Genomic DNA, 13630 nt, shown 5'->3' with positions numbered 1-13630 from the left:
CAGCCAGTAGTTAGAGTGTCAGTTACTTGGTCTGCTCTAACCAGCTGTGCCCATTCTTCTTGACCAGTCATATTGCCTGTATTTGCTCATCTTCACAAGAAAGTGTTCAAATTAAGTAATTTCAGACTTCTAGGGAAACTTACAAATTCAATGATTAATATCCTAATGAAGTAATAATAGCAACAGCTTTCTGGTTCTGGTCTAAGTGCCTGCACATGTGCAATTATCTTTGTTCTGTGGATGGGGAAACTGAGGCAGAGAGGGGCTACAGAACATCCCTGGAGTTAAGAGACCTAAGAAGAAACAGAGCTGGTGTGTGAACCCCAGCAGCCTGCTACCAGAGCCGGCTCTTACCTCCTACAGTAGTTGCCGCTAGAGTAGAAACAGGTTATTTTCGCTTTCAGTGGAAACAGGAAAATTTCCTTCCTTATTAGGCTAAGAGCAATGGAAGGGAACTCCCTCTTTCCCAGTCCTAATTTCCCTCCTGTTCGTACAATTAGAGGATCACAGGCCAGCCTGTCCCACAATTTTTCATGCCAGGAAGACATACACTGACTTTCCACCTACTAATAGGACTTCTGTGAGCTAGCCCATGACACTTGGTTGGATAAAATAAATAGCACAACAGCAGGCTGCACCCACAGGTGTGCAATGGAAAAGTCAGGCAGATTTGTATAATTCTCCCCTAAAAACGCTCGCGTCTCATCAGTCTTTACAGAACTAGAGTACTCCACACACTTCTCAACTATAAACAGGGAAACCGCAAGGCAACAATTCTCAGAATTTTCTCCATTATGAATTCTCCCTACTGTTTTGGAATCTCCCCCTCACAGACTTTATTTTTTTGAAGACTTCCTGTCAATCAAGGAGGCCATGAAAAGTAATACATGACATCCCACTCGATTTATTCAAAGTCCTATCTAAGTGTCAACTAGAAATTCTGAGTAATAAGAGATACCCAGAGGTATGACACCAAGATGGTATTCAGCCCAAAGGCTAGGAACTCAGCATTTCCATTAGCCGTGGAAACTTGTCTGGGTAAGTGCATGCTCTCTGTCACGTACTCTTAGGCTATTTTTTCTTTGCTTGTTTGAATAACAGCTAGCACCCACCACCTAGTGAGCATCGGGAATTCTGCTGGGCAGCTGCCTGCTTCATATCTGATGCGCTCACTGTACCACGGTTCAGTACGATGCTCATTTCACTGATGAGTAGACACAGTCCCAGAGAGGCTAAGAAGTATGCCTGAGGTTCAACACAGGGTAGTGTCAGGGTCCACATGGGCCGAGTCTGCCTGACTTTAAACCTGCTGCTCGATCCTTTGTAACAGTGATTCTCTTCTTGGGAAAATATGGTACGTTAATTAGAACTTAAAATGAATGAATGAAAGAAAGGAAGGAAATGAAAGGAAGGAAGGGAAGGAGGGAGGGAAGGAAGAATCAGAGGTCCACATTTCATCGCAGTCCAGGCATCAGACTTTACAAAACCTCCTTCAGGAATTCTAACGTGCAGCTGGGTTGAGGTAGCAAGGGGCTGAAAAAGCTCTAGGGCTGCCTTCACAGACCTCAGCAGCGAGGAGTCACTGAGTGCATTTCAGTGTAGAACTTGCTTCACCCAGAAAGTGTTCTTACTACAGATCCATTACTTTCCAAAAAGAAACAAAATGTACGTACGAAGATTGATGTGCACAGATGTTCCTTCCCTGTAGCACCATTTATACCAGCCCTCAGTTAACCCTAATGCCCAATAAGAGAACTAAAAAAATGAACTAAAGGATGTCATATGACAGAGTACTATGCATTTTCAAAAAAATGTAAATTACTTAAAGAAATGGAAAACTAGTCATGAAGTGTTGTGGAAAAAGTAGTACCCATAGCAGAATCCCAATTAAATGGTTACATAATACAATCAAGTGATGCAAATCCATTAAAACACTGACAATTGCATTAAAAAACCTTGCTTTAACCACTGTCTTCACCTTCCTACCTCTTACAGGTCACACTTTCGTTTCCTCTGCATCCTTCCCGTTTTTATTTAGGAAACACAAATGAACACACAAATAATGAGCGAATAAATAAATAAAAACACACACACATATATGCATCTATATATATATTCTAATTTCCTGCCTTGTACACAAACATATTACACAATAGACATTATTCTGCACTTCTCACTTCTACAACCTAGAGCTCTTTTTATGCCAGTCTATGGGGACACATAGACAGCTGTGTGTTATTACACAGGTGTACATGTATTTTATAAAAATCAGTTCCCCATGACACATACCCTGGCTTATTTCCACTCATTTACTATTAAAAAAAAAAAATCTGAGAATTTAAGTGTCTTACATCATTTTGAACCCATGTATTGGTCATTTTGATAGATATGGCCAGCTTGCCTGTGATGGACATAGTACCACCCTGCATTTGTACCACAATGTGGGTGAGTGCCAGGAGCGTGCTGTCAAAATGTCGGGATGTCACTGATCTAGAGGTGGAAAATACTATCTCACTGCGGTTTTAATTCGCTCTTTTCTGTGGGTGATGATAAACATCTTTTTATATAAAGTCTATTTATATTTCTTTTCTGTTGAATACTTGTTCATGTCCCTTGACCCTTTTTTCTACTGAGTAGTAATACTAACAAGCATGACCCTCACTTATATGTGTGTCTGGGCACTTCCGTAGGCACGGGCATAAAACAAAATATTCATTGCATGACCTATTGGTGAAAAAATAACTGACTGTATATTTTTCTGTTTTCTCTAATGAATCCTATTAAAAAAAAATCCTTTTCAAGTATTAGAATTAACACAATGTTCCGATTAAAATTGGGAAGGCTGTTTTATTGGTTTACAATCCACTTCAGTTACTGTAAAACCAGTTCTTTTGGAAACCAAACAGAGGTTCCCATTTGGATGCAAAATGAAACCAACCAGACACAAGACAGATGAAATCAAATTTAGAGCGACACTTTGATCCTTTTAAATTTGATCAGAATGCTTTGGCCCAAATAGCTGGGACTCATCTGAGACATATCGAACGATTTCTGCACTGGGGAAGCATAGAAGCCAAGAGGGGAAACTTGCAAATCACTGGGAGTTTTGTGCAGCTGGTTTCCCCTCCAGGGCACTGCTAGGCAGCGTCTCCCGTGGTTTCCACCTTCTTAGCAACTCCGTCCCCTACTCGCCCTGGCCGCCCTGACCTGGGAGGTGAGGGGAGGGGAGAGGCAGAGGTGGTGGAGGTGACAGCACGAGTGGCAGGAGGCGCTGCTGTGGCTCATGTTGCTTCATTTCCTCAGGCTTCTTTTGTTCATGTGCTCTGTTAAATGTGGTTGATTCGTGGAAAATGATCAAAGTCAAACCGGCCGCCCGTATTGTTTGACGCTGTGCACGGGGTGGCTGGGGTATTATAAGAAAATAACAACAGTTAAACCACAACCAACTCGGCTCACTTTCAAAGGGCCACACCTAACGGGAAGGAAATTTCCCTGCACACACACGAAATTGCCGTGAAACACACTCTTAGGCCGCGGGGCAGGGTTCCCACTATCTGTCCCTCCAGTTGGCTCCTATGTGAGGTGGGAGCCTCGTGCCCGGATGTTCAGATGCGGCACCTTCCATCCACGCTCAGGACCCTGTTCTGAAGCAAAGAGCAGACAGGACTTCCTGCAGCACCAGGACGGCCCCTGACATTCCACCAACGACCTGCCCTCTCCCGGGAGACGCGGTCACTGGGGCTGCTACTTGTTGATTTCAGTTCCTCAGTAGGGACGGGGTGACACAGGACCTGCTCCCCTGAACCCAGCAGCACAGCCAGACTGCAGGAGTGACAACAGTGACGTGCTTTGTCCCTCACAAGAACAGATACGGAGGCCCTGGGCTCACCTGTGCAACTGAATGTCCTGTACTGAGTCACATGAGTCCCCCTAAAGGGACAAAATGGCCTCAGAGTCAACCTGAGCAAGGCTTCAGAGAGGACAGTAACTCAGATCACAGTGTGATGGTGAATCAGCAGAGGGCTGCTCTGCAATGTCAGTGTGAGAAACAAATGTCCCCCGCCCCACCCAGCAGGGGACAGAGAGGGGTCCAGGCCCACGGGCTCAGTCTGTCCTGTCCTAGAGGAACAAAGCTCTCTTGCTGAGATCAACAATTCAGGTTCTCACTGTCTGACTTGAGGGCACATTCAATCATGCACTTCATTCCTCTGCTCTGAGAGCCAACATCTGGGGGGGGGGGCCTGGGCTTCCTACGAGGACTGGCCAGTCCCACGGGTTCAGCCCAGCACGGCAGCTGGGAGCTCGTCCTCAGGTTAAAGTCACACACTGACGTCGGGCTGAGGCGCCGTCTCTGGGCTTGGTGTAGATGCGAGCCCACTCCTGAGACAGGACGTTCCCACTGTGATGACACCACTGCATTCTTGGGCTTTTAGTCCCAAGGTCAGACCCTGGGGCTTTTCCTCCCCTCTTCCTCCCTGTCAGAAGCTCTTCCTGGTTAGAGCCCAGCCTCCAGGGAGCCTCCCAGCTGCACTTCTGTCATCTGGGCCAGTCTCAGAACAAAGACGGCTGGAGGTGATTTGATCGGCACAAGTGGCCAGTTTCCACCCAGACCAGCACCAGTACCAATACACACAACTGCATTTTCCTCGAATGACACATGAACAACGAAAGAACACTAATAAGCACGCTGCCTTCCCATGGCGCATTAAGGGGACTAAGCACGTTTTTGAAAAAACAACTCACAATATAATTTAGTTCATTTTAATTCAAACTAGTTAAACACAAGGGAAAACGATGGCAATGATTTCATAGAGTAGGTTCAACATACGAGTATTCAGGCTATTTTAGAGCAAACTTCTAAGAGGAAGATACAATTTTTGGTGACTTTTCATATGTATTCACAATCCCTCTGCCCCCCTTTTGTAATTCTAACTCTTTAGGCCAAACACATAAAGTAAAACAGGAAAAATAAAACTCATCATTCTGACATGTTGGATTTTGTTACCTTTTAAAATTGTACAAAGAGCACATGTGCATGAGTTAAAACACACACGGGAAACGTAGGGTGTTGAAAAGGAAATACAAAAGAAGTCTGAGACATGACATAAAATTCCATTTGGCAAATCAAAATAAAAAGACATTTGCTTACTAAAAAAGTGTTATTCCAATATACTAAGAAGTCTTTTGATTAGGAACACAGCACGAGAGTTTCCTGCAACTGTTCATGAACACATCAGACTCAGTCTCACTGAACACAGGGTGGAGCATGACATTGCCTTTCCAGCCTCAGGCAGGCCGCTACATGTGTGTGGATATGGTACAATGTCTGTGAGGTATTACAATAAATAAATTCTCTATTAGCCGTCCGACAACGTCAGCAGTGGATGTCACCACTGCAACGTTCAAAAGGGAGAATCCATCTCCAGTCCTTTTTCCCCTCTGGTGACTTTCAAAGACGGTTTTTCACACTTAGAAAAAGAGAGAACACAGAAATATTTGAGATGCAGTGTAAAAGGCAAAATGCTGCACTTTGCCTTATGTGTTAACAACAAAGTCTAGGTACTAAAGGTGGGCTGTGTTACATCTGAAAGACCATGGTGAAGGCCACACAAGAATTTATTTCAAGGTAATTTAGAAAAGGATCTACTGTTCCCATGCCCAGATTTTTGTCTTATGTCGAACACTGCCATGGGAGGATGGGGCTGACGCGTGCTGGGTACCATGGATGCAGCACGGGACCTCCAGCCCCTGGGCCCCGGATGCCTCTGCCGACCAGTCTGCCCCTGTGCCGGCCGCCCACCTACTCTGAATCAGTGCACTGCTTTCCCTGCTTTTACATTTTGCTTCATTATTATTTTCTATTGAGATGTAATTGGGGGGCAGGTGTAGCTCAAGTGGTAAAGCACATGCTTATTAGCATGCACGAGGTCCTGGGTTCAATTCCCGGCACCTCCTCTAAAAATAAATAAATAAAACCTAATTACCTACCTACCCCTGCTACCAAAAAAAAAAAAAAAAAAAAAGAGAGAGAGAGAGATGACATTATTTTAGTTACAGTTATACAATATAATGATTTAATATTTGTATGTATTATGAAATGGCCAATAAGTCTAGTTAATATTCATCACTGTACATAGTTACAAATGATTTTTTTCTTATAATATGAACTTTTAAAGTCTACTCTCCTTTCCCTTCTGGGGTTAGTTAGGCAGAGTTCCTGCTATAACAATTTCCTTGCTGTTTATTTGCCTGTGCTTCTGAGGGTGAAATGCTTTCTCTGGAGATTTGCAGGGATTTAACAATGGGTCCCCCCTGGAGGCACATCCAGCCGTCCTGCTGTGACTGGACCACATCCTTCATCTCAGAAGCTCCGAGACACTCCAGAGCCCTCCCAGTGCTGGGCCAGCACAGATCCTGGTAGCAGGTGGGGCTGGGCTGCATCCCAGCTCTGACCCCCGCCAGCCCCGCAGCCTTGGCCCAGCTACTCCCCCTCCAGTGTCACAGCCCTCGAGTGTGGGCCAGACAGTAACAGTGGCAGCCTCCCAGGACTGCCACCTCCCAGCACTCACGAGTCAGGGTCGTCACTACACAAAGTCTGACCCTGAGACAGTCTGGCAACAGAAATGAACTGGGTCATCCTTATTAGGAATTTGGGACTGTGCATTATTTTCATCCTTTGCAAACTTATAGCTAGAAAATGTTCAGAAATTTTACATTATAAAATGTGTCTGACAAATTTATGTAAATAGGAGAAATATAACTATATAATCCCACTCACATTTTTTGTATTTTACTTTCAATCTCAGAGAAAGGTTCCATATCTAGCTCCTGCATTGTTACTGTTTCATTTTCAAAGACTTACTTTAACATAAGTGTCACTCATAGTTCTAAGAGTGGTTTTTCACTGTCCTGCTTTTCTTCAGCTTCATTTTCAGATCCTAGATGGTGGGGAAGGGGAAGGGAGAAAAGTACTGCGTTCAATTACAGCAACACTTTCTTTAAAATTATACCTGCATAACATTTTAAATGAGAGATACATATGCTTAATCCAAGAGAGATTTAGGTTAAAACTGTAAAATAGTTTATTGTGCATCTTACAGGAGGAAAATCTTCAGAATTGGACCTATCAATTGCACTAATCTGTCAAGATGTATTTCTCTTATGTACTTCTAAAAATATTCATGTGGACCGAGAACTAATATCCACTGTTCTTCCTCCTCTACTCTTTGCTTGAAAAGCTTACCTATTTTTCAAATGCAAATATCTTTGAGTATAAATAATTTAATCTACATATTTTGAAAAATGGCTGTATTCAGTGAGAGAGAGCCATGAGGAATTCCTAGTGCTGGTTGGGGGACAAAACAGATGGTCAACTTCCTGTGCTGTTGCCAGTGGTCACTGTTACAGCCAATCTGCGTGAGTGTCACCTGAATGTCACCCAGTCATTCCACTCTGGGTTAATATCCTTAGGATATATCCCTGAGGAAATAATACTGTTTTCCATTATGAAGATTTTCCTTCTAAAAATGAGAAGAAAAATCTAACGTCTGAGAGTGGAAGAAAAATTAAGTCATTATTATAATTTCTATGAAATATCTTGCACCCATGTAAAAACTGTGTGTATATAGAATATAACATGGGAAATGCATATGCTGGAAAGTAAAAGCAAATATGTAATGAAAAATAGACTGTAAGATCATATTTGATAACAAAAAAAAACTTAATATACACATGCAAATCAGTAAGACTAGAAAAAAATAACCAGGTGACTTACATACATTTCTGGATACTCCAAACTTTCTACAATAAACTTAAAGTGACTTTTTAATTTTAAAACAAGATCTATATAATACGGGTAGTATGTTCACAATTACGCAAATGACAAACACAAAAGTAAAAGGAAACAAACTAAACGGCCAACACTGATGCTGCTGCATAGTTTGAAGGACTGTGATCTTTTCTTTTTGTTCTTTGCACGTTTGTGTAACAAGTGTGCATTCCTCTCATCACCAGGGAAGGGAACTAAAGAAAGGAGTGGTGAGGACAGCGAGGGAGCAGGTCAGGATATAACCTACTCACCTACAGAAGCTGGCAGCCCCACTGGTGCTTATCTGCTGTCAGATAACACACTGCAAAAAGCGCATTTTTTTTTCTCAAGAAAACGTCTGCCTGGATTATAGCCAAGAACAAATCTGTACAGGAGAATGGGCAGCTGAGAACCTTAAGGAAAGATTGTGTCTCATATCTCAACCCCGTAAATGTCACAGAGCTCAGGATAAGAGTGTAGTAAAAAAACAGATAAAGGTATAAGTGGTTGGAAGGCTTCACTTTCCAGGCTATTAAACTGCTGAAAATCATGGGACGCCGGGTGGTTTAACTGCCTTCTCACCATGAGTCTAAGTCTAAGGAAGACGGTCACACGGAGCCTTCCTGTCTCCACCCGTCAGGCTGACGGCAACGAGCAGCTGTCACGGCCTGGGGCTATTTGGGAGTCCCAAATAAAGTCAAACTTTAAATTAAAACATAATATGCATCTGCTTTCCATAGATTAAAAGTGTATGCCAGCAAGGGCTTCTGGCTATAGTCAAGAGAGGAGTTCACCAAATCCTCTCCCTGAAAAGCAACTATAAAACTGGACACGATGAACACCACAACCAAGCCAGTGCTGGGGAACTGACTGAAAGCTTACAGCTATGCGAGCGGTGTTTGCACTTGAAAAACTGCAGAGTCTGGGGAAGAACAGTGTGGCTCCTTCCTGCAGCTGCTCCCATCCCTCCCCCAGCTTCCAACACCCGGCTCCACGGCATGAAGGTTCTTCCCGGGTAAAGCGGGCCATGAGGATGGGCAGCAAATTCACACAGCTGAAGGAGCTGATTTAATTTGAGGTGAGGTGTGAGAAAATTGTGAACTGACAGACAAACTCAGTGTGTGAGAGCGAGCAGGGCCAGAGGCTCTGCTGGTTTGAGGTTATGGTCACGGCCGTAGCAAACACGTGCTTGGCTGAAGCTGTGTGCATGCTCGACGGAAACCCAAAAGAACCCAAGCTAGCCTGGGCGGCCATGGGACTGTGAGCATTTGCAGAAGAGATGCAAAAACATTCAGCCAAAAGTCCAAGGGGAGGAAGACTCAAAACCACCTGCAATTTGAATGTGTTATCCACTGTACACAAATATTCATCTGACCGAGGATGGAAGTCTTAATCAAGGTGTTTGACCACAAAGGCTGTCCCATCACTGGCTACCACCAAGCTATGTAGACACAGAGGGGAGCCCTAGGAAGCTAGGCTTAAAAATAAAAGAATTAAAAGAAAAACAACTGAGAAGAGACATCAACAGCCACACACCACAGGGGACATAATTTCACAGATTCAGCCCACACAATTTTCTAAGCAAACGGCAATACCAGCAACCTTTCGGAGCAAATTCAGAATCTACACTTGCTACGATATATTTGCAAAAAAATTTTTTTCAATAAAAACATGATACGAGGGGCAAAGAAGAAGCAAAGTTTGATTACTCTGAGGAGAAAAATAAAACAAATACCACAACTCAGTACAAACTTTCGCGTGTGTCCAATTTTGTTCAACAAAGATTTCAAAGCAATGACTATAAATATGTTCAAAGAACTGGAAAAAAGTCACGTTTAAAGAATTAAAGGAAAGAATGACAACAATATATCAATAAATTGAGATTCTCAAAGAGATAGAAATTTAAAATAAACAGATTTTTAAAAAATCTGGAGTAAAAAGTAACTGAAGTTAAATATAAATACATGTGTTAAGAGAATATTCAAGTTGGCAGAAGCTAGAATCAGTAAACTTGAAGACAGGGGAACAGAAGTTATCCATTCTGAATAACAGAGAGAAAAAGTCTAAAGAAAAATTGAAAAAAGCTCAGAGACTTATGAGGTAACATCAAACACACCAACGTATGTAATGGGAATCCCAGAAAAAGAGAAGAGGAAATAAAAAGAATCAGTAAAAATGTTTGAAGACGTAATGGCCAAAACTCCTAAAATTTGTTAAAAAAAAATCCCCACTAACCTGCATATCTAATCCTGACCAGGATATAAACCAAGAGACCAACATGTAGACACATCACAGGCAACCAAGCTGAAAACCAAGGAGCACACGAAAACACAACACCAACATTTACAAGATGTCACAAAAGCACTGCCAGGGGACATTTAATGGCTTTAAACGCCTGTATCAGAAAAGAAGAAAGATCTTAAATCAATGACGAAACAGAACAGCAAGCTAAACCCAACCCAAGCAGAATAAAGGAAATAATAAAAATTGGGATGAAAACAGGTCTGCTACGTGCCAGGCAGTATACTAGGTGCTAAAGAAAGACAGACAAAAGCCAACAGGCAAGGCAGGCCCCAGATGTCCTCTTATGTACTAGGGGCCAATCAGCGCTGCGTCAGGGCGAAAACCTTCTAGCTTCTGCTGCGGAAAGACTTCTAACATTTGTCCGCTGACCTAATGAGAAAGCTTTACTTTAAAGGAAAATCTTTTCTAGGCACACGAATTCCAAGAATAGTCTTTAATTGTGATTCTTTCTTACACTGAACATTCAGACAATGAACCTATAATACTATAATAAAGCAAATCACTTTGAATACTCTGCTCACTATTAATCTGCACCTTGTCTTACACAAGGCAGCCACCCAGCGGGACACTGCAAGTGTTTTTGTTTGGCTTCCTAATTCAATGAAGTGGTAATGCTTCCAAATGCCACTAGGTGGTGGTAAAAGTCAAAGGATGAGGCCAACTGATTACTTTTGAAAAATGCCTCCAGTGGTACTCATGTCATCCTGTGTTCGGAACTTCTAATTAAAAAGTACATTAGTGCTAAGAAATTTTATTAGTCTTAGGAAAATCTAAGCTATACAAAAGCTTTTTGCAAACTTTAAAAAAAAAAAAAAAAAGAACTAGCCCTGTGATGTACAAAAATCTCGATGAAACCGTCCTTACAGTGAGGCAATGAAAAGTTTAATACTTATTCTAGCTTCTGCTGGCTGAGAAATAGCTTTTCTGCTAATCCATATCTTTGTTTCATCTGACTCTACATGATTGTATTTTTTACTGCTTTTAGATTCAACCCCTATCGTCCAGCACGTCAGTTGCTTCGAGACTCCCTGATACGCTATGCCACACTGCTGGGCCCGGGACATCCACGTGGCTCTTTCTGCCTGGAGTCTGTTCTGTTATATTGTGTGTGTATGTGTGTGTGTGCATTTTAAAGTATTTACTAAGTGTGATGCTGGGAATAAAAACTATGTAGCCTCTAACTCAAGTTTCCGTTCCACTGGCAGAAACAGACCAAGTCACTGGCAAAGACAATCAGTTCAGGCCGGTCAGTACGGGAGAGCAGAGTCGTGGGAGAGGTCTGGTGAGCATGAGGCAAAAGACACACCTCCTATGCCTGCCGGGAGCCGGGGTGGGGCTGGGGGTCGGGAGAAGCCTCCTGAACGTGAGTGGAGACTAGGAGCGCAGAGGGTCACGTCAAGGGTGCAACCAACAAGGGGCACAATGGATTGAGGGTTTTGGTGTATTTTCAGAGAGCTGAGAACGGAACACAAGGTGAGGGATGAGAAGCAAGCTTGGACAACTGGGTAAGGGTGGACACAGAGGTGCTTTGTGCCAGGCTAAGGATCCAATGATTTCCTTAATCCTTTGTGCCGCTGAAGGCTTTTAGGAGAGGGAGTAACATGGTCAACTCTGCATTTTCATGAGTACCGGAAGGCTGTGTATTTATCAGCTATGACTGTGGACTCTAGTACAGGAGCTGGGGTTCAAATCCTAGCTCCACCTTCTTACTCTTTGTGTGATGCTGGACGAACCACCTCCTCTCCGGGCCTCAGCCTGCTCATCTCTAAAACAGGGCTAATGAGGCTTTTACATCACAGGGTGGTCACGAGGAACTCCCAGAACAATGGGATTGTTCTATTTAACACGGCATTCCTGTGGCTGGGTGGGAGAAGGCGACTGAGGTGGACAGTCAGGAGGCTGTTGCAGACATGGAAATAAGAAATGCTGAACTGAGGCTAGAGATGATCATAAGAGATACAATTTAAATGAAATAATGGAGACAGAAATAAGGAGGATCAAAACGGCTGGTGAGTGAAGAAGGTGATGTCCCCAGTAAGGCGCTGGATTCTGACTCGGGCACCTGGGGAGGCGGTGCTGGCGTTCTCAGACAAAGGGAGTCCTGGTGGACAGCCAGTTAGGGGAGGACGGAACACAGAGAGCATCAAGACCCTCCCCGTCCACATTCCGGTGTCTAAGACCCTCTATTATGTTTATTTCTACATCTCTGTGTCTCACCTCGGGCTGCACATCGAGATCATGTCTTGGTTATATTCACATCCTAAATGCCTGGTGTGTTATGTATTTGCTCAATGTATTGGGAAGTAGAAGGTGGGGAGGGGGGAAGGGCCAAGCTTCTGAATGATGGACAGAAACACAAATGATAAGTCACATTTTTTTTTTACCTGCTTCAGACTCAGGAGGAGAATAAAACTGACCGTCAGAAAGCCCACCAGGTATAAGCGCCGCTCTCTCCGAGGCATCCTGAACGATCAGGAGTCCTAGAAGAGAAGAAACTCAGCTGCTGGGAATGACGTCACGGTTCTGGGAGCCTCTTGGTAAAGTTAAATACAATAAAAGGGTGTTATTATCACATTTTAAAAAACACTTAGCAAGAAGAGGTACTTCGAAAATCAATCAGAAAGTAAGTTGTATTAATGAGCTACGAACTAGCGCTGTAAGGACAGATTCCAACTAGCTTAAAAAAATTGCTTCCTGTTACTTATGGGATTCTTTGGTTCAGGATTTATAGCCTCTTCCCCTTGGAAATACCTACTTCCCTATCGAAATCCACAAGATCAAAACCAAAGCACAAAGCAAAACCAAAAAACCTGGTCAGCTGGCACAAATGGCTTACAGTCTGCATTTGGTTAGAGCAATACCAGACATAAAGCATAAAAACACTAGCAGGTGACCATCGGCGATGAGTTCTTCCAGCTGGAGCAGGGTTAACACTGAGATCAAGCTGCAGGGAGCCCTGGGCCAGACAGCAGGTGCCAGGTATGCGTGTCATATACGCTACAGGGGAAATCAATGCTGCTTTAAATATTTTCCTTAAGTTTGTTCTGCTTTATTAGTTACTCTGAATGTGGTTTAATCACAGAAGCATTCAAGCTGCAGTCCCACGAATAGCTGCTATGCCTTCAGTAAAGTTCAGTTTGATGTTTATATAGAATTTTTTCAAAAGTGACTTCCATCAGCTTTGTCCCTTTTCCACATTACATTTTCACAAAGGAGCGGAGGGCACATGACAGAAGATGAATCTTGGTCTGATTAATGTGTTTTAAAAGCTACTGTTGGGGGAACGTATAGCTCAAGTGGTAGAGCACATGCTTAGCACACAGAAGGTGCTGGGTTCCATCCCCGGTACCTCCTCTAAATATAAATAAATAAGTAAACCTAATTTCCTCCCCCGCAAAATTAAAATAAATAAATAACTTTTTAAAAGAAAGAATCTATGTTAAACTATAATTCTTTTCTTATGGGTTTCTTCTTTGTAAATGAGATTTTGAAAAAGAAAACCACTTGCAAGGTTATTTT

At 43.0% G+C, this 13630-nt stretch overlaps 1 protein-coding gene across 2 annotated transcripts in view; it reads right to left on the bottom strand.

Annotated features, from left to right (window-relative positions):
• Positions 1–4747: 4747 nt before the first annotated feature.
• The window catches only part of STARD3NL (STARD3 N-terminal like), a 41297-nt gene continuing 32414 nt past the window's right edge, over positions 4748–13630 (bottom strand). For both annotated transcript variants that reach the window (XM_045510908.2, XM_010947303.3), the window contains 3 exons: positions 12496–12591; positions 6863–6938; positions 4748–5468 (listed from right to left, as the gene is read on the bottom strand). In XM_045510908.2, the coding sequence (XP_045366864.2) occupies positions 6880–6938; positions 12496–12591 (155 nt within the window). In that variant the 3' untranslated portion in view covers positions 4748–5468; positions 6863–6879. The remainder of the gene's footprint in view (positions 5469–6862; positions 6939–12495; positions 12592–13630) is intronic.

The sequence above is a fragment of the Camelus bactrianus genome, chromosome 7 (assembly GCF_048773025.1).
Source record: "Camelus bactrianus isolate YW-2024 breed Bactrian camel chromosome 7, ASM4877302v1, whole genome shotgun sequence".
Classification (NCBI taxonomy): Eukaryota; Metazoa; Chordata; class Mammalia; order Artiodactyla; family Camelidae; genus Camelus; species Camelus bactrianus.
This window is presented reverse-complemented; position numbering and strand designations above follow the sequence as displayed.